We start from the raw sequence: 18,752 nt of genomic DNA, 5'->3' as shown, positions 1-18,752 counted from the left end.
CCTAACCCTGGCCTCCCTCCCTCCCTCCTCCATCTCTTCATATGTCCTAACCCTGGCCTCCCCCCTCCCTCCTCCAACCCTTCATATGTCCTAACCCTGGCCTCCCTCCCTCCCTCCCTCCTCCATCTCTTCATATGTCCTAACCCTGCCCCCCCCCCTCCCTCCATCTCTTAATATGTCCTAACCCTGGCCTCCCTCCTCCATATGTCCTAACCCTGCCCTCCCTCCTCCATTTGTCCTAACCCTGGCCTCCCTCCTCCATATGTCCTAACCCTGCCCTCCCTCCCTCCATCTCTTCATATGTCCTAACCCTGGCCTCCCTCCTCCATATGTCCTAACCCTGCCCTCCCTCCCTCCCTCCTCCATCTCTTCATATGTCCTAACCCTGGCCTCCCTCCTCCATATGTCCTAACCCTGCCCCCCCCCCTCCCTCCCTCCTCCATCTCTTCATATGTCCTAACCCTGGCCTCCCTCCTCCATATGTCCTAACCCTGCCCTCCCTCCCTCCTCCATCTCTTCATATGTCCTAACCCTGGCCTCCCTCCTCCATATGTCCTAACCCTGCCCTCCCTCCCTCCCTCCCTCCTCCATCTCTTCATATGTCCTAACCCTGGCCTCCCTCCTCCATATGTCCTAACCCTGCCCTCCCTCCCTCCCTCCTCCATCTCTTCATATGTCCTAACCCTGGCCTCCCTCCTTCATATGTCCTAACCCTGCCCTCCCTCCTTCATATGTCCTAACCCTGGCCTCCCTCCTCCATATGTCCTAACCCCGCCCCCCCCCCCTCCCTCCTCCCATCCATCAATCTTTCTCTCTGTACAGCATCAGTATTATTCATATGTTCTTATATAAGGTCTCTTCTCTTTTGTCAGCTACGGTCACTCTGTTTATATAACCTGCTGTGTGTTTTATACACACGATACCTAGCCTCCAGCCTAACCTTGACCTCCCTGGTCATGTGTGTACTATCTATCGTCTCTAAATGTATCCATCTATCTCAATCACACAGATACTGTCTATATCTGGGTCTGGTCTGGTATAAATGTGTCATATCTGATCCTGATAACTCTTATCTAGCTAGGTTTTACTTCTGGTGTAGTAAGGTGCATCCTGGGTAATGTGAGAGGAGACATATACATCTTAAATGAGCCACACTCTCTCTTTCATCCCTCTCTCCTTTCTCTCAAAGCACTCGAGACAAACCTTTTAAACACAAAATCTTTTTATTTCTTGTTTTTACAGCAATATTCTTCAGAAGGTTCCACATGGAATATCTGAGGCAGTAATACAGATGATGTCATTATTAACCACATCTAGTTTGTATCTGCTGAACGTTGCACAGAAAAGGAACTGAGAACAAATGAAAAAACAAATTCTTACTAAGATGGAGGGATGGAGACAGGCTGGGCTCTGATTGGTCAGACAGCCCAGACCAGGAAGTGGCATCACTGTTTAAAGGGAAAGGATTGGTTTAGAGATTAAAGGGGCATGACCAACAGCAAGACGAAAGGCTCACATGTGGCACAACAGTGTGAGTGGCGGGTGTGTGGTGAAGTTAGGGCGAGACTCCGGCCTGATGCTGTGGTTGCCGTGGTAACTGTACACAATGCTGTGTTCTAAACCCGCCACAAAGCTGATGACACACAAACAAACACAGCACAAATAAACGAGTGGCGAAACAGAATAAAAAATAAACATTAAAAGCAGAAATCCCCTTGATATGATATCAACCCAGTATCACCCCAATATCACCCCAATATCACCCCAATATCACCCCAATATCACCCCAGTATCACCCCGTATCACCCCAATATCAACCCAATATCACCCCAATATCAACCCAATATCACCCCAATATCACCCCAATATCACCCCAATATCAACCCAGTATCACCCCAATATCACCCCCAATATCATCCCGTATGACCCCAATATCAACCCAGTATCACCCCAATATCAACCCAGTATGACCCCAATATCACCCCGTATCACCCCAGTATCACCCCAATATCACCCCAGTATCACCCCAATATCACCCCAATATCACCCCAATATCACCCCGTATCACCCCAGTATCACCCCAATATCAACCCAGTATGACCCCAATATCACCCCGTATCACCCCAATATCACCCCAGTATCACCCCAATATCAACCCAGTATCACCCCAATATCACCCCAATATCAACCCAGTATGACCCCAATATCACCCCAGTATCACCCCAATATCAACCCAGTATCACCCCAATATCACCCCAATATCAACCCAGTATGACCCCAATATCACCCCGTATCACCCCAATATCACCCCAGTATCACCCCAATATCAACCCAGTATCACCCCAATATCACCCCAGGACCTAGCAGTATGGCTAACAGCTAGCTGGCTAACCAGGACCAAGCGACCTAGGGGCTAACAGCTAGCTAACCAGGACCTAGCAGTATGGCTAACCAGGACCAAGCGACTAACAGCTAGCTAACCAGGACCTAGCAGTATGGCTAACAGCTAGCTGGCTAACCAGGATCTAGCGACCCTAGCGGTTAACAGCTAGCTGGCCAACCAGGACACCAGGACCAAGCGACCTAGCAGCTAACAGAGCAGCTCTACCACAACAAACTGAACAGAAGATAAAACACACTAACTGACATTACTAAAAGTCTGTCTGTTAGCCAGCCGCCTCTATCTCTACTCTAACCATTACTCTGTCTTAACCTCTAACCTTTACCCTTCACTCTGTTTACCTGACACTACTTAACTCTGTAAATGAATCTTACAGCGTTGGGAAATTCATAGGTATCATATCATCATGCCATCTTTGATTTTAAATCTCAAATCCTCTATGTGTCTAAAGCATCCACAAGAAAATATCTATTTACACTCAGTCATCCACTCTGATATATGTCATATATATTGTTGAAGAAAGATTCTCTGATTAAATGTGTGTGTGTGTGTGTGTGTGTGTGTGTGTGTGTGTGTGTGTGTGTGTGTGTGTGTGTGTGTGTGTGTGTGTGTGTGTGTGTGTGTGTGTGTGTGTGTGTGTGTGTGTGTGTGTGTGTGTGTGCAGTAGAAGGCTTTCATTTCAGATAAAGGAGACATCCATTTCAAAAGTATAAATTCAATTAAAGACCAAATTCATCAACACACAAAAAATTAAAATAGTTTGATAAGTTACTAAGAACCCTAAGAGGAGGAGGAAAAGAAAAGCATAATTATTCGATGGAGAAAGGTGGAGAGTGGGAAAATGAGGAAGAGCAGAGGGCAGGGGGAGGGGCGTTGATGAGGATTACAGAAAAACAGATTAGAGAGGGGGATGTGCAGACTGATGGAGAGAGAGAGAAAGAGAGGGAGAGAGACAGACAGAAAGAGAGAGGGATGAGTAGAATGATAGAGAGAGAGAAAGACAGAGAGGGAGAGATACAGAGAGAGAGAAAAAGAGAGGGAGAGAGATAGACAGACAGAAAGAGAGAGGGATGAGTAGAATGATCGAGAGAGAGAAAGACAGAGAGAAAAAGAGAGGGAGAGGGAGAGATACAGAGAGAGAGAGAGAAATAGAGGGAGAGACAGAAAGAGAGAGAGAGAGAGGAAGAGACAGAGAGAAAAAGAGAGAGAGAGAGACAGATGAAGGAGACACATTGGACCTCCTTTCCTCCTCTCATCCTTCCCTCTCCTCCTGGTCTCCATTTCCAGGGGTCTGATATTATCCTTCATGTGGCAGTAACGTGTGTGTGTGCGTGTGTGTAGTGTTTAGTGGTCTAGTTCTTAGGTGAGGTGATTCTGAGTTTGAAAGAGACGCGTCCAGCGAACTTGTCTCTCTCTCCACCGGTCTTCAGTGTGTTGGAGTTGATCTTACACTCAACATTCACATCTGTATTCAGAGAGATGTTGAGGAACTTCACTGCTACCAGGGGCTGGGAGTAGTTCAGCTACATCCATACAGAGAGAGAAACACACAGAGAGAAACACAGAGAGAGAGAAACACACAGAGAGAGAAACACAGAGAGAGAGAAACACAAAGAGAAACACAGAGAGAGAGAGAGAGAAACACACAGAGAGAAACATAGAGAGAGAGCAACACACAGAGAGAGAAACACACAGAGAGAAATAGAGAGAAAGAAACACAGAGAAACACACAGAGAAACAGAGAGAGAGAAACACAGAGAGAGAAACACAGAGAGAGAGAAACACAGAGAGAGAGATAAACACAGAGAGAGAAACAAGTTAAAGAAGATATTCAGCTTAGTAAAGGGCAGTTGCGTCAAAAGGCACGTGCCCCCTCAGATGTTATAATATATATAAATATATTTAAATAAATATTATATATTTGTATATATATTTACAACTCTTAAAGAATCAATGTACATCATTCATTTAAATGATAATTGAACCGATAAAGAGGTATATTTATGCAGAAAACTAGACATTTTGGACATAGAATGATGATGACAGCTCTAGATCTAGAAAGGTCTGTCCATCCTCGTGTACTTCATGGCTCTGACTGAATGGGGACACCACTGGTGAAGGGCTGTGTGACTCTGTGTACCTGGGCCTTCTTGCCATAGTAGGGGAAGTACATGAGGTTAAAGGTTCCGTTGGGAGGGTAGTAGGCCAACTCTCCGATCGCATCACTGTCCTCTTTCTGTAGACACACACAGAGTCATGAGGTTAAAGGTTCCGTCTCCGATCGCATCACTGTCCTCTTTCTGTAGACACACACAGTCAGCTTTCTATTGATAATTATATTGGTTGAACTCGTATCTATTACATTTTAGCAGAGCGACTCACAGGAGCAATTAAGGTCAAGTGCCTTGCTCAAGGGCACATTGACAGATGTTAGGCTTAACCGCTAGGCTACCGCCCTATCTATCTATATATATCTATATCGCTATCTCTATATCTAACGATATCTATATATCTATCTATATCTCTATATCTATCTATCTATATCGCTATCTCTATGTCTAACTATATCTATATATCTATCTATATCTCTATATATCTATGTCTCTATCTATATATATATATCGCTATCTCTATATCTATATATATATATCTATCTATATCTATATCGCTATCTCTATATCTAACTATATCTATCTATATATCTATATCGCTATCTCTATATCTATATCTCTATATCTATATCTATCTATATATCTATAAAATATCTATCTATATCTATCTATATATCTATATCGCTATCTCTATATCTATATCTCTATATCTATATCTATCTATATATCTATATCGCTATCTCTATATCTATATCTCTATATCTATATCTATCTATATATCTATATCGCTATCTCTATATCTATATCTCTATATCTATATCTATCTATATATCTATAAAATATCTATATCTATCTATATATCCATCTATATCTATCTATATCTATATATCTATCTGTTCTATCTATCTATATCTCTATCTGCTGGGCCTTCAGAAAGTATTCATACCCTTGACTCATTTTGTTGTGTTACAGCCTAATTTCAAAATGGATTACATTGATTTGTTTCTCACCCATCTGCACACAATATCCCATAATGACAAAGTGAAAACATGTTTTTAGACATTTTTACAAAAGTACAAATTAAATACAGAAATATCTAAGTTACATACAGTACCTGTCAAAAATTTGGACACACCTACTCATTCTAGGTATTTCCTTTATATATACTATATATACTATCCTTTATATATACTAAGACATCAAAACTATGAAATAACACATATGGAATCATGTAGTAACCAAACGAAGTGTCAAACAAATAAAAATATATTTTATATTTGAGATTCTTCACAGTAGCCACCCTTTGCCTTGATGACAGCTTTGCACACTCTTGGCATTCTCTCAACCAGCTTCATTCATGAGGTAGTCACCTGGAATGTGTTTCAAATAACAGGTGTGCCTTGTTAAAAGTTAATTTGTGGAATTTCTTTCCTTAATGTGTTTGAGCCAATCAGTTGTGTTGTGACATGGTAGGGGTTGGATACAGAAGATAGCCCTATTTTACTCCCTCCACCTACCCAAGGACATCAGAGTACAAAAATTTGGAACTAAATTTAACCTTGCGTAATACCCTAGATGCAGTCGCAGAAAACCAAAAACATTTGTCATAAGAAACTAGCTCCCTGGTATAAAGAAAATACCCGAGCTCTGAAGCTTCCAGAACATTGGAACGGAAATGGTGCCACACCAAACTGGAAGTCTTTCACTGCTGCTCGATCATCCTATTTTTTTATTTCACCTTTATTTAACCAGGTAGGCAAGTTGAGAACACCTTTATTTAACCAGGTAGGCAAGTTGAGAACACGTTCTCATTTACAACTGCGACCTGGCCAAGATAAAGCAAAGAGGAGAATAAGAACAATACAACATTTATTTTTGATACTGTCGCAAAGCTAACTAAGCGTCAGTATAGAGACAAAGTAGAATCTCAATTCAACGGCTCAGACACAAGAGGTATGTGGCAGGGTCTACAGTCAATCACGGATTACAAAAAAACAGCCCCGTCATGGACCAGGATGTCTTGCTCCCAGACAGACTAAACAACTTCTTTGCCCGCTTTGAGGACAGTGCCACTGACACGGCCTGCAACCAAAACATGCGGCCTCTCCTTCACTGCAGCCGACGTGAGGAAAATATTTAAACGTGTCAACCCTCGCAAGGCTGCAGGCCCAGACGGCATCCCCAGCCGCGCCCTCAGAGCATGCGCAGACCAGCTGGCTGGTGTGTTTACGGACATATTCAATCGATCCCTATCCCAGTCTGTTGTTCCCACATGCTTCAAGAGGGCCACCATTGTTCCTGTTCCCAAGAAAGCTAAGGTAACTGAGCTAAACGACTACCGCCCCGTAGCACTCACTTCCGTCATCATGAAGTGCTTTGAGAGACTAGTCAAGGACCATATCACCTCCACCCTACCTGACACCCTAGACCCACTCCAATTTGCTTACCGCCCAAATAGGTCCACAGACGATGCAATCTCAACCACACTGCCCTAACCCATCTGGACAAGAGGAATACCTATGTGAGAATGCTGTTCATCGACTACAGCTCGGCATTTAACACCATAGTACCCTCCAAGCTCGTCATCAAGCTCGAGACCCTGGGTCTCGACCCCGCCCTGTGCAACTGGGTACTGGACTTCCTGACGGGCCGCCCCCAGGTGGTGAGGGTAGGCAACATCTCCACCCCGCTGATCCTCAACACTGGGGCCCCACAAGGGTGCGTTCTGAGCCCTCTCCTGTACTCCCTGTTCACCCACGACTGCGTGGCCACGCACGCCTCCAACTCAATCATCAAGTTTGCGGACGACACAACAGTGGTAGGCTTGATTACCAACAATGACAAGACCGAAAATTGAGTGGCTGCTGCCAACACACTGACTCAACTCCAGCCACTTTAATAATGGGAATTGATGGGAAATGATGTCAAATATATCACTAGCCACTTTAAACAATGCTACCTAATATAATGTTTACATACCCTACATCATTCATCTCATATGCATATGTATATACTGTACTCTATATCATCTACTGCATCCTTATGTATTACATGTATCACTAGCCACTTTAACTATGCCACTTTGTTTACATACTCATCTCATATGTACAGTGCCTTGCCAGTGCCACATTTCAGGCTTCAAACATAAAGATATAAAACTGTATTTTTTTTGTGAAGAATCAACAACAAGTGGGACACAATCATGAAGTGGAACGACATTTATTGGATATTTCAAACTTTTTTAACAAATCAAAAACGGAAAAAGTGGGCGTGAAAAATTATTCAGCCCCTTTACTTTCAGTGCAGCAAACTCTCTCCAGAAGTTCAGTGCGGATCTCTGAATGATCCAATGTTGACCTAAATGACTAATGATGATAAATACAATCCACCTGTGTGTAATCAAGTCTCCGTATAAATGCACCTGCACTGTGATAGTCTCAGAGGTCCGTTAAAAGCGCAGAGCATCATGAAGAACAAGGAACACACCAGGCAGGTCCGAGATACTGTTGTGAAGAAGTTTAAAGCCGGATTTGGATACAAAAAGATTTCCCAAGCTTTAAACATCCCAAGGAGCACTGTGCAAGCGATAATATTGAAATGGAAGGAGTATCAGACCACTGCAAATCTACCAAGACCTGGCCGTCCCTCTAAACTTTCAGCTCATACAAGGAGAAGACTGATCAGAGATGCAGCCAAGAGGCCCATGATCACTCTGGATGAACTGCAGAGATCTACAGCTGAGGTGGGAGACTCTGTCCATAGGACAACAATCAGTCGTATATTGCACAAATCTGGCCTTTATGGAAGAGTGGCAAGAAGAAAGCCATTTCTTAAAGATATCCATAAAAAGTGTCGTTTAAAGTTTGCCACAAGCCACCTGGGAGACACACCAAACATGTGGAAGAAGGTGCTCTGGTCAGATGAAACCAAAATGGAACTTTTTGGCAACAATGCAAAACGTTATGTTTGGCATAAAAACAACACAGCTCATCACCCTGAACACACCATCCCCACTGTCAAACATGGTGGTGGCAGCATCATGGTTTGGGCCTGCTTTTCTTCAGCAGGGACAGGGAAGATGGTTAAAATTGATGGGAAGATGGATGGAGCCAAATACAGGACCATTCTGGAAGAAAACCTGATGGAGTCTGCAAAAGACCTGAGACTGGGACGGAGATTTGTCTTCCAACAAGACAATGATCCAAAACATAAAGCAAAATCTACAATGGAATGGTTCAAAAATAAACATATCCAGGTGTTAGAATGGCCAAGTCAAAGTCCAGACCTGAATCCAATCGAGAATCTGTGGAAAGAACTGAAAACTGCTGTTCACAAATGCTCTCCATCCAACCTCACTGAGCTCGAGCTGTTTTGCAAGGAGGAATGGGAAAAAAATTCAGTCTCTCGATGTGCAAAACTGATAGAGACATACCCCAAGCGACTTACAGCTGTAATCGCAGCAAAAGGTGGCGCTACAAAGTATTAACGTAAGGGGGCTGAATAATTTTGCACGCCCAATTTTTCAGTTTTTGATTTGTTAAAAAAGTTTGAAATATCCAATAAATGTCGTTCCACTTCATGATTGTGTCCCACTTGTTGTTGATTCTTCACAAAAAATACAGTTTTATATCTTCATGTTTGAAGCCTGAAATGTGGCAAAAGGTCGCAAAGTTCAAGGGGGCCGAATACTTTCACAAGGCACTGTATATACTGCACTCAATACCATCTACTGTATCTTGCCTATGCCGCTCTGTACCATCACTCATTCATATATCTTTATGTACATATTCTTTATCCCCTTACACTTGTCTCTATAAGGTAGTAGTTTTGGAATTGTTAGCTAGATTACTTGTTGGTTATTACTGCATTGTCGGAACTAGAAGCACAAGCATTTCGCTACACTCGCATTAACATCTGCTAACCATGTGTATGTGACAACTAAAATTTGATTTGATTTGATAAAAAGCAGGATGGCTTTCACTTCAGCAGTGATATATTCATGAACTTCTTTGACAAAAAGATCATGATCATTAGAAAGCAAATTACGGACTCTTCTTTAAATCTGCGTATTCCTCCAAAGCTCAGTTGTCCTGAGTCTGCACAACTCTGCCAGGACCTAGGATCAAGGGAGATACTCAAGTTTTTTAATACTATATCTCTTGACACATTGATGAAAACAGTCATGGCCTCTAAACCTTCAAGCTGCATACTGGATCCTATTCCAACTAAACTACTGAAAGAGCTGTGCTGTGCTTGGCCTTCCTATGTTGAACATAATAAACGTCTCTCTATCCACCGGATGTGTACCAAACTCACTAAAAGTGGCAGTAATAAAGCCTCTTTTGAAAAAGCCAAACCTTGACCCAGAAAATATAAAACACTATCAGCCTATTTCGAATCTCCCATTCCTCTCCCAAAAATGGAAAAAGCTGTTGTGCAGCAACTCACTGCCTTCCTGAAGACAAACAATGTATACGAAATGCTTCAGTCTGGTTTTAGACCCCATCATAGCACTGAGACTGCACTTGTGAAGCTGGTAAATTGAACCACCTCTACGGACAATTCCTTCGACCTCATGGCTTGGTTTCTGCTCTGACATGCACTGTCAACAGTTGGACCTTATATTTCCAAATCATGTCCAATTAATTTAATATACCACAGGTGGAGTCCAATCAAGTTGTAGAAACATCTCAAGGATGATCAATGGAAACAGGTCAATTTCGAGTCTGATCGCAAAGGGTCTGAATACTTACTTCTGTTTTTTACTTTTAATAAATTTGCTAAGGCCTGTAAATACTTTCTGAAGTTTGTCTATCTATCATTCTCCAGGTCAGTCTTACCCATTCATCTTGCCCCACTTTATATCTCTGATAATGGAGGGATGAAAGACAAAAACACACACAGAGAGAGGGAGAGAGAGACGGAATGATGACATTAAAAGGTAAAGATGAGTGAAACACATGATGAAGAGACATGCAGAGTTCCGACAATACATAAGGGTGACATAGCAGTGACAGAGGGTGACATAGCAGTGACAGTAGGGTGACATAGCCAGCCTGACCTTGGCTCCACAGGTGACATAGGGAGATTGGCCGTCCTTCCCTGGAAGCATCCCGATCACCTGAGGACAGAGGTTGGAGGTCAAGGTTTACCAGGGGGGTTAGCAGGTGAGTGTGTGTGTATGTGTGTGTGTGTGTGTGTGTGTTTACCCGGTTCAGTTTGATGAGAACACAGGGTTGTCCCTTCTGGTAACCGTAGGTCCGGTCTGTGATCCCAGAACACTCCTCTAGAGTGGAACGGTTAAACTGACACGAACGCTTAGGGTTGTTCCTCACCTAGGATTGAACATCATATTATTCTATACAATATATGTTATATTCGGGTGGTTAGGGGGGTTAGAGTGGTTAGGGTGGTTAGAGTGGTTAGAGTTAGAGTGGTTAGGGTGGTTAGGGGGGGTTAGAGTGGTTAGAGTTAGAGTGGTTAGGGGGGTTAGAGTGGTTAGAGTTAGAGTGGTTAGGGGGGTTAGAGTGGTTAGAGTTAGAGTGGTTAGGGGGGTTAGAGTGGTTAGAGTTAGAGTGGTTAGGGGGGTTAGAGTGGTTAGAGTTAGAGTGGTTAGGGTGGTTAGAGTGGTTAGAGTTAGGGTGGTTAGAGTGGTTAGAGTTAGAGTGGTTAGGGGGTTAGAGTGGTTAGAGTTAGAGTGGTTAGGGTGGTTAGAGTGGTTAGAGTTAGGGTGGTTAGGGTGGTTAGAGTGGTTAGAGTTAGGGTGGTTAGAGTTAGGGTGGTTAGGGGGGTTAGAGTGGTTAGAGTTAGAGTGGTTAGGGTGGTTAGAAATAGGGTGGTTAGGGGGGTTAGAGTGGTTAGAGTTAGAGTGGTTAGGGTGGTTAGAGTGGTTAGAGTTAGGGTGGTTAGGGTGGTTAGAGTGGTTAGAGTTAGGGGTGGTTAGAGTTAGGGTGGTTAGGGGGGTTAGAGTGGTTAGAGTTAGAGTGGTTAGGGTGGTTAGAAATAGGGTGGTTAGGGGGGTTAGAGTGGTTAGAGTTAGAGTGGTTAGGGGGGTTAGAGTGGTTAGGGTGGTTAGAAATAGGGTGGTTAGGGTGGTTAGAGGTAGAGTGGTTAGGGTGGTTAGAAATAGGGTGGTTAGGGTGGTTAGAGTTAGGGTGGTTAGGGTGGTTAGAGTGGTTAGAGTTGTTAGAGTTGTTAGGGTGGTTAGAGTGGTTAGGGTGGTTAGAGTGGTTAGAGTTAGGGTGGTTAGAGTTAGAGTGGTTAAGGTGGTTAGAGTTAGGGTGGTTAGAGTGGTTAGAGTTAGAGTGGTTAGAGTGGTTAGAGTGGTTAGCGTTAGAGTGGTTAGAGTTAGAGTGGTTAGAGTTAGAGTGGTTAAGGTGGTTAGAGTTAGGGTGGTTAGAGTGGTTAGGGTGGTTAGAGTGGTTAGGGTGGTTAGAGTGGTTAGAGTTAGGGTGGTTAGGGTGGTTAGAGTTAGAGTGGTTAAGGTGGTTAGAGTGGTTAAGGTGGTTAGAGTGGTTAGAGTTAGAGTGGTTAGAGTTAGAGTGGTTAGGGTGGTTAGGGTGGTTAGGGTGGTTAGAGTTAGAGTGGTTAAGGTGGTTAGAGTTAGAGTGGTTAAGGTGGTTAGAGTTAGGATGGTTAGAGTTAGAGTGGTTAGAGTTAGAGTGGTTAGGGTGGTTAGAGTGGTTAGAGTGGTTAGAGTTAGGGTGGTTAGAGTGGTTAGGGTGGTTAGAGTGGTTAGAGCGGTTAGAGCGGTTAGAGTGGTTAAGGTGGTTAGAGTTAGAGTGGTTAGGGGGGTTAGAGTTAGAGTTGTTAGAGTGGTTAGAGTTAGAGTGGTTAGGGTGGTTAGAGTTAGAGTGGTTAGGGTGGCTAGAGTTAGAGTGGTTAGGGTGGTTAGAGTTAGAGTGGTTAGGGTGGCTAGAGTTAGAGTGGTTAGGGTGGTTAGAGTTAGAGTGGTTAGGGTGGTTAGAGTTAGGGTGGTTAGGGTGGTTAGAGTTAGAGTGGTTAGGGTGGTTAGAGTTAGGGGGGTTAGGGTGGTTAGAGTTAGAGTGGTTAGAGTTAGAGTGGTTAGGGTGGTTAGGGTGGTTAGAGTTAGGGTGGTTAGAGTTAGAGTGGTTAGGGTGGTTAGGGTGGTTAGAGTTAGAGTGGTTAGGGTGGTTAGAATTAGAGTGGTTAGGGTGGTTAGAGTTAGAGTGGTTAGAGTGGTTAGAGTTAGAGTGGTTAGGGTGGTTAGAGTTAGTGTGGTTAGGGTGATTAGGGTGGTTAGAGTTAGAGTGGTTAAGGTGGTTAGAGTTAGTGTGGTTAGGGTGGTTAGAGTTAGAGTGGTTAGGGTGGTTAGGGTGGTTAGAGTTAGAGTGGTTAGGGTGGTTAGGGTGGTTAGAGTTAGGGTGGTTAGAGTTAGATTGGTTAGAGTGGTTAGAGTTAGAGTGGTTAAGGTGGTTAGAGTTAGTGTGGTTAGGGTGGTTAGGGTGGTTAGAGTTAGGGTGGTTAGGGTGGTTAGAGTTAGAGTGGTTAGGGTGGTTAGGGTGGTTAGAGTTAGAGTGGTTAGAGTTAGAGTGGTTAGGGTGGTTAGAGTGGTTAGAGTGGTTAGAGTGGTTAGGGTGGTTAGAGTGGTTAGGGTGGTTAGAGTGGTTAGAGTGGTTAAGGTGGTTAGAGTTAGAGTGGTTAGGGGGGTTAGAGTTAGAGTTGTTAGAGTGGTTAGAGTTAGAGTGGTTAGGGTGGTTAGAGTTAGCGTGGTTAGGGTGGTTAGAGTTAGGGTGGTTAGGGTGGTTAGAGTTAGGGTGGTTAGGGTGGTTAGAGTTAGAGTGGTTAGGGGGGTAGAGTGGTTAGAGTTAGAGTGGTTAGGGTGGTTAGAGTGGTTAGAGTTAGGGTGGTTAGGGTGGTTAGAGTGGTTAGAGTTAGGGTGGTTAGAGTTAGGGTGGTTAGGGGGGTTAGAGTGGTTAGAGTTAGAGTGGTTAGGGTGGTTAGAAATAGGGTGGTTAGGGGGGTTAGAGTGGTTAGAGTTAGAGTGGTTAGGGTGGTTAGAGTGGTTAGAGTTAGGGTGGTTAGGGTGGTTAGAGTGGTTAGAGTTAGGGTGGTTAGAGTTAGGGTGGTTAGGGGGGTTAGAGTGGTTAGAGTTAGAGTGGTTAGGGTGGTTAGAAATAGGGTGGTTAGGGGGGGTTAGAGTGGTTAGAGTTAGAGTGGTTAGGGGGGTTAGAGTGGTTAGGGTGGTTAGAAATAGGGTGGTTAGGGTGGTTAGAGGTAGAGTGGTTAGGGTGGTTAGAAATAGGGTGGTTAGGGTGGTTAGAGTTAGGGTGGTTAGGGTGATTAGGGTGGTTAGAGTTAGAGTGGTTAAGGTGGTTAGAGTTAGTGTGGTTAGGGTGGTTAGAGTTAGAGTGGTTAGGGTGGTTAGGGTGGTTAGAGTTAGAGTGGTTAGGGTGGTTAGGGTGGTTAGAGTTAGGGTGGTTAGAGTTAGATTGGTTAGAGTGGTTAGAGTTAGAGTGGTTAAGGTGGTTAGAGTTAGTGTGGTTAGGGTGGTTAGGGTGGTTAGAGTTAGGGTGGTTAGGGTGGTTAGAGTTAGAGTGGTTAGGGTGGTTAGGGTGGTTAGAGTTAGAGTGGTTAGAGTTAGAGTGGTTAGGGTGGTTAGAGTGGTTAGAGTGGTTAGAGTGGTTAGGGTGGTTAGAGTGGTTAGGGTGGTTAGAGTGGTTAGAGTGGTTAAGGTGGTTAGAGTTAGAGTGGTTAGGGGGGTTAGAGTTAGAGTTGTTAGAGTGGTTAGAGTTAGAGTGGTTAGGGTGGTTAGAGTTAGAGTGGTTAGGGTGGTTAGAGTTAGGGTGGTTAGGGTGGTTAGAGTTAGGGTGGTTAGGGTGGTTAGAGTTAGAGTGGTTAGGGGGGTTAGAGTGGTTAGAGTTAGAGTGGTTAGGGTGGTTAGAGTGGTTAGAGTTAGGGTGGTTAGGGTGGTTAGAGTGGTTAGAGTTAGGGTGGTTAGAGTTAGGGTGGTTAGGGGGGTTAGAGTGGTTAGAGTTAGAGTGGTTAGGGTGGTTAGAAATAGGGTGGTTAGGGGGGTTAGAGTGGTTAGAGTTAGAGTGGTTAGGGTGGTTAGAGTGGTTAGAGTTAGGGTGGTTAGGGTGGTTAGAGTGGTTAGAGTTTAGGGTGGTTAGAGTTAGGGTGGTTAGGGGGGTTAGAGTGGTTAGAGTTAGAGTGGTTAGGGTGGTTAGAAATAGGGTGGTTAGGGGGGTTAGAGTGGTTAGAGTTAGAGTGGTTAGGGGGGTTAGAGTGGTTAGGGTGGTTAGAAATAGGGTGGTTAGGGTGGTTAGAGGTAGAGTGGTTAGGGTGGTTAGAAATAGGGTGGTTAGGGTGGTTAGAGTTAGGGTGGTTAGGGTGGTTAGAGTGGTTAGAGTTGTTAGAGTTGTTAGGGTGGTTAGAGTGGTTAGGGTGGTCAGAGTGGTTAGAGTTAGGGTGGTTAGAGTTAGAGTGGTTAAGGTGGTTAGAGTTAGGGTGGTTAGAGTGGTTAGAGTTAGAGTGGTTAGAGTGGTTAGCGTTAGAGTGGTTAGAGTTAGAGTGGTTAGAGTTAGAGTGGTTAAGGTGGTTAGAGTTAGGGTGGTTAGAGTGGTTAGGGTGGTTAGAGTGGTTAGGGTGGTTAGAGTGGTTAGAGTTAGGGTGGTTAGGGTGGTTAGAGTTAGAGTGGTTAAGGTGGTTAGAGTTAGAGTGGTTAAGGTGGTTAGAGTGGTTAGAGTTAGAGTGGTTAGAGTTAGAGTGGTTAGGGTGGTTAGGGTGGTTAGAGTTAGAGTGGTTAAGGTGGTTAGAGTTAGAGTGGTTAAGGTGGTTAGAGTTAGGATGGTTAGAGTTAGAGTGGTTAGAGTTAGAGTGGTTAGGGTGGTTAGAGTGGTTTAGAGTGGTTAGAGTTAGGGTGGTTAGAGTGGTTAGGGTGGTTAGAGTGGTTAGAGCGGGTTAGAGTGGTTAAGGTGGTTAGAGTTAGAGTGGTTAGGGGGGTTAGAGTTAGAGTTGTTAGAGTGGTTAGAGTTAGAGTGGTTAGGGTGGTTAGAGTTAGAGTGGTTAGGGTGGCTAGAGTTAGAGTGGTTAGGGTGGTTAGAGTTAGAGTGGTTAGGGTGGTTAGAGTTAGAGTGGTTAGGTGGCTAGAGTTAGAGTGGTTAGGGTGGTTAGAGTTAGAGTGGTTAGGGTGGTTAGAGTTAGGGTGGTTAGGGTGGTTAGAGTTAGAGTGGTTAGGGTGGTTAGAGTTAGGGGGGTTAGGGTGGTTAGAGTTAGAGTGGTTAGAGTTAGAGTGGTTAGGGTGGTTAGAGTTAGGGTGGTTAGAGTTAGAGTGGTTAGGGTGGTTAGGGTGGTTAGAGTTAGAGTGGTTAGGGTGGTTAGAATTAGAGTGGTTAGGGTGGTTAGAGTTAGAGTGGTTAGAGTGGTTAGAGTTAGAGTGGTTAGGGTGGTTAGAGTTAGTGTGGTTAGGGTGATTAGGGTGGTTAGAGTTAGAGTGGTTAAGGTGGTTAGAGTTAGTGTGGTTAGGGTGGTTAGAGTTAGAGTGGTTAGGGTGGTTAGAGTTAGAGTGGTTAGGGTGGTTAGGGTGGTTAGAGTTAGGGTGGTTAGAGTTAGATTGGTTAGAGTGGTTAGAGTTAGAGTGGTTAAGGTGGTTAGAGTTAGTGTGGTTAGGGTGGTTAGGGTGGTTAGAGTTAGGGTGGTTAGGGTGGTTAGAGTTAGAGTGGTTAGGGTGGTTAGGGTGGTTAGAGTTAGAGTGGTTAGAGTTAGTGTGGTTAGGGTGGTTAGGGTGGTTAGAGTGGTTAGAGTGGTTAGGGTGGTTAGAGTGGTTAGGGTGGTTAGAGTGGTTAGAGTGGTTAAGGTGGTTAGAGTTAGAGTGGTTAGGGGGGTTAGAGTTAGAGTTGTTAGAGTGGTTAGAGTTAGAGTGGTTAGGGTGGTTAGAGTTAGAGTGGTTAGGGTGGTTAGAGTTAGGGTGGTTAGGGTGGTTAGAGTTAGGGTGGTTAGGGTGGTTAGAGTTAGAGTGGTTAGGGTGGTTAGAGTTAGAGTCGTTAGGGTGGTTAGAGTTAGAGTGGTTAAGGTGGTTAGAGTTAGGGGGTTAAGGTGGTTAGAGTTAGAGTGGTTAGGGTGGTTAGAGTTAGAGTGGTTAGGGTGGTTAGATTTAGAGTGGTTAGGGTGGTTAGGGTGGTTAGAGTTAGAGTGGTTAGGGTGGTTAGGGTGGTTAGAGTTAGGGTGGTTAGGGTGGTTAGAGTTAGAGTGGTTAGGGTGGTTAGAGTTAGAGTGGTTAGGGTGGTTAGAGTTAGGGTGGTTAGGGTGGTTAGAGTTAGAGTGGTTAGGGTGGTTAGAGTGGTTAGAGTGGTTAGAGTTAGAGTGGTTAGGGTGGTTAGAGTTAGTGTGGTTAGGGTGATTAGAGTTAGTGTGGTTAGGGTGGTTAGAGTTAGAGTGGTTAGGGTGGTTAGAGTTAGAGTGGTTAGGGTGGTTAGAGTTAGAGTGGTTAGGGTGGTTAGGGTGGTTAGAGTTAGGGTGGTTAGAGTTAGGGTGGTTAGAGTTAGAGTGGTTAGGGTGGTTAGAGTTAGGGTGGTTAGGGTGGTTAGAGTTAGAGTGGTTAGGGTGGATAGGGTGGTTAGAGTTAGAGTGGTTAAGGTGGTTAGAGTTAGTGTGGTTAGGGTGGTTAGGGTGGTTAGAGTTAGAGTGGTTAGGGTGGTTAGGGTGGTTAGAGTTAGAGTGGTTAAGGTGGTTAGAGTTAGTGTGGTAATGGTGGTTAGGGTTAGAGTGGTTACGGTGGTTAGGGGGGTTAGAGTTAGAGTGGTTAGGAGGGTTAGAGTGGTTAGGGTGGTAGAGTTAGAGTGGTTAGGGTGGTTAGGGTGGTTAGAGATAGAGTGGTTAGGGTGGTTAAGGTGGTTAGAGATAGAGTGGTTAGGGTGGTTAAGGTGGTTAGAGATAGAGTGGTTAGGGTGGTTAAGGTGGTTAGAGCTAGAGTGGTTAGGTTGGTTAGAGTGGTTAAGGTGGTTAGAGATAGAGTGGTGAGAGTGGTTAGGGTGGTTAGAGATAGAGTGGTTAAGGTGGTTAGAGATAGAGTGGTTAGTGTGGTTAGGGTGGTTAGAGATAGAGTGGTTAGGGTGGTTAGGGTGGTTAGAGTTAGGGTGGTTAGAGTTAGAGTGGTTAGCGTGGTTAGGGTGGTTAGAGTGGTTAAGGTGGTTAGAGTTAGAGTGGTTAGGGTGGTTAGAGTTAGAGTGGTTAGAGTGGTTAAGGTGGTTAGAGATAGAGTGGTTAGGGTGGTTAAGGTGGTTAGAGTTAGAGTGGTTAGGGTGGTTAGAGTTAGAGTAGTTAGAGTAGTTAGGGTGGTTAGAGTTAGAGTGGTTAGGGGGGTAAGAGTTAGAGTGGTTAAGGTGGTTAGAGTTAGTGTGGTTAGGGTGGTTAGAGTTAGAGTGGTTAGGGTGGTTAGAGTTAGAGTGGTTAGGGTGGTTAGAGTTAGAGTGGTTAGGGTGGTTAGACTTAGAGTGGTTAGAGTGGTTAGAGTTGGAGTGGTTAGGGTGGTTAGGGTGGTTAGAGTTAGAGTGGTTAGAGTGGTTAGAGTTAGAGTGGTTAGAGTGGTTAGAGATAGTGTGGTTAGGGTGGTTAGGTTGGTTAGAGTTAGAGTGGTTAGGGTGGTTAGGGTGGTTAGAGTTAGAGTGGTTAAGGTGGTTAGAGTTAGTGTGGTTAGGGTGGTTAGAGTTAGGGTGGTTAAGGTGGTTAGAGTTAGGGTGGTTAGAGTTAGGGTGGTTAGAGTGGTTAGGGTGGTTAGAGTTAGAGTGGTTAGGGTGGTTAGAGTTAGGGTGGTTAAGGTGGTTAGAGTTAGTGTGGTTAGGGTGGTTAGAGTTAGGGTGGTTAGAGTGGTTAGGGGGGTTAGAGTTAGAGTGGTTAGGGGGGTTAGGGGGGTTAGAGTGGTTAGGGTGGTTAGAGTTAGAGTGGTTAGAGTGGTTAGAGATAGAGTGGTTAGGGTGGTTAAGGTGGTTAGAGATAGAGTGGTTAGGGTGGTTAGAGATACAGTGGTTAGGGTGGTTAAGGTGGTTAGAGCTGGAGTGGTTAGGGGGGTTAGAGATAGAGTGGTTAGGGTGGTTAGAGTTAGAGTGGTTAGGGTGGTTAGAGATAGAGTGGTTAAGGTGGTTAGAGTTAGAGTGGTTAGGGTGGTTAGAGATAGAGTGGTTAAGGTGGTTAGAGTTAGAGTGGTTAGGGTGGTTAGAGTGGTTAGGGTGGTTAGAGTTAGAGTGGTTAGAGTTAGTGGTTAGGGTGGTTAGAGTTAGAGT

At 44.4% G+C, this 18,752-nt stretch overlaps 1 protein-coding gene across 3 annotated transcripts in view; it reads right to left on the bottom strand.

Moving 5' to 3' along the window:
* Nucleotides 1-1,202: 1,202 nt before the first annotated feature.
* Nucleotides 1,203-18,752, bottom strand: part of atp1b2a (ATPase Na+/K+ transporting subunit beta 2a) — a 74,769-nt gene continuing 57,219 nt past the window's right edge. For 2 of the 3 annotated variants that reach the window (XM_031791492.1, XM_031791490.1), the window contains 5 exons: nt 10,722-10,847; nt 10,574-10,633; nt 10,353-10,379; nt 4,542-4,637; nt 3,576-3,924 (listed from right to left, as the gene is read on the bottom strand). In XM_031791492.1, coding sequence (XP_031647352.1) covers nt 3,754-3,924; nt 4,542-4,637; nt 10,353-10,379; nt 10,574-10,633; nt 10,722-10,847 — 480 coding nt within the window. In that variant the 3' untranslated portion in view covers nt 3,576-3,753. Of the gene's footprint in view, nt 3,925-4,541; nt 4,638-10,352; nt 10,380-10,573; nt 10,634-10,721; nt 10,848-18,752 lie in introns of all 3 variants that reach the window. The other variant, XM_031791491.1, reaches the window with a different exon arrangement.

The sequence above is a fragment of the Oncorhynchus kisutch genome, linkage group LG16 (assembly GCF_002021735.2).
Source record: "Oncorhynchus kisutch isolate 150728-3 linkage group LG16, Okis_V2, whole genome shotgun sequence".
NCBI classification, from domain to species: Eukaryota; Metazoa; Chordata; class Actinopteri; order Salmoniformes; family Salmonidae; genus Oncorhynchus; species Oncorhynchus kisutch.
Note: the sequence above shows the minus strand (reverse complement) of the source record. Positions and strands in the feature narration are given on the sequence as shown.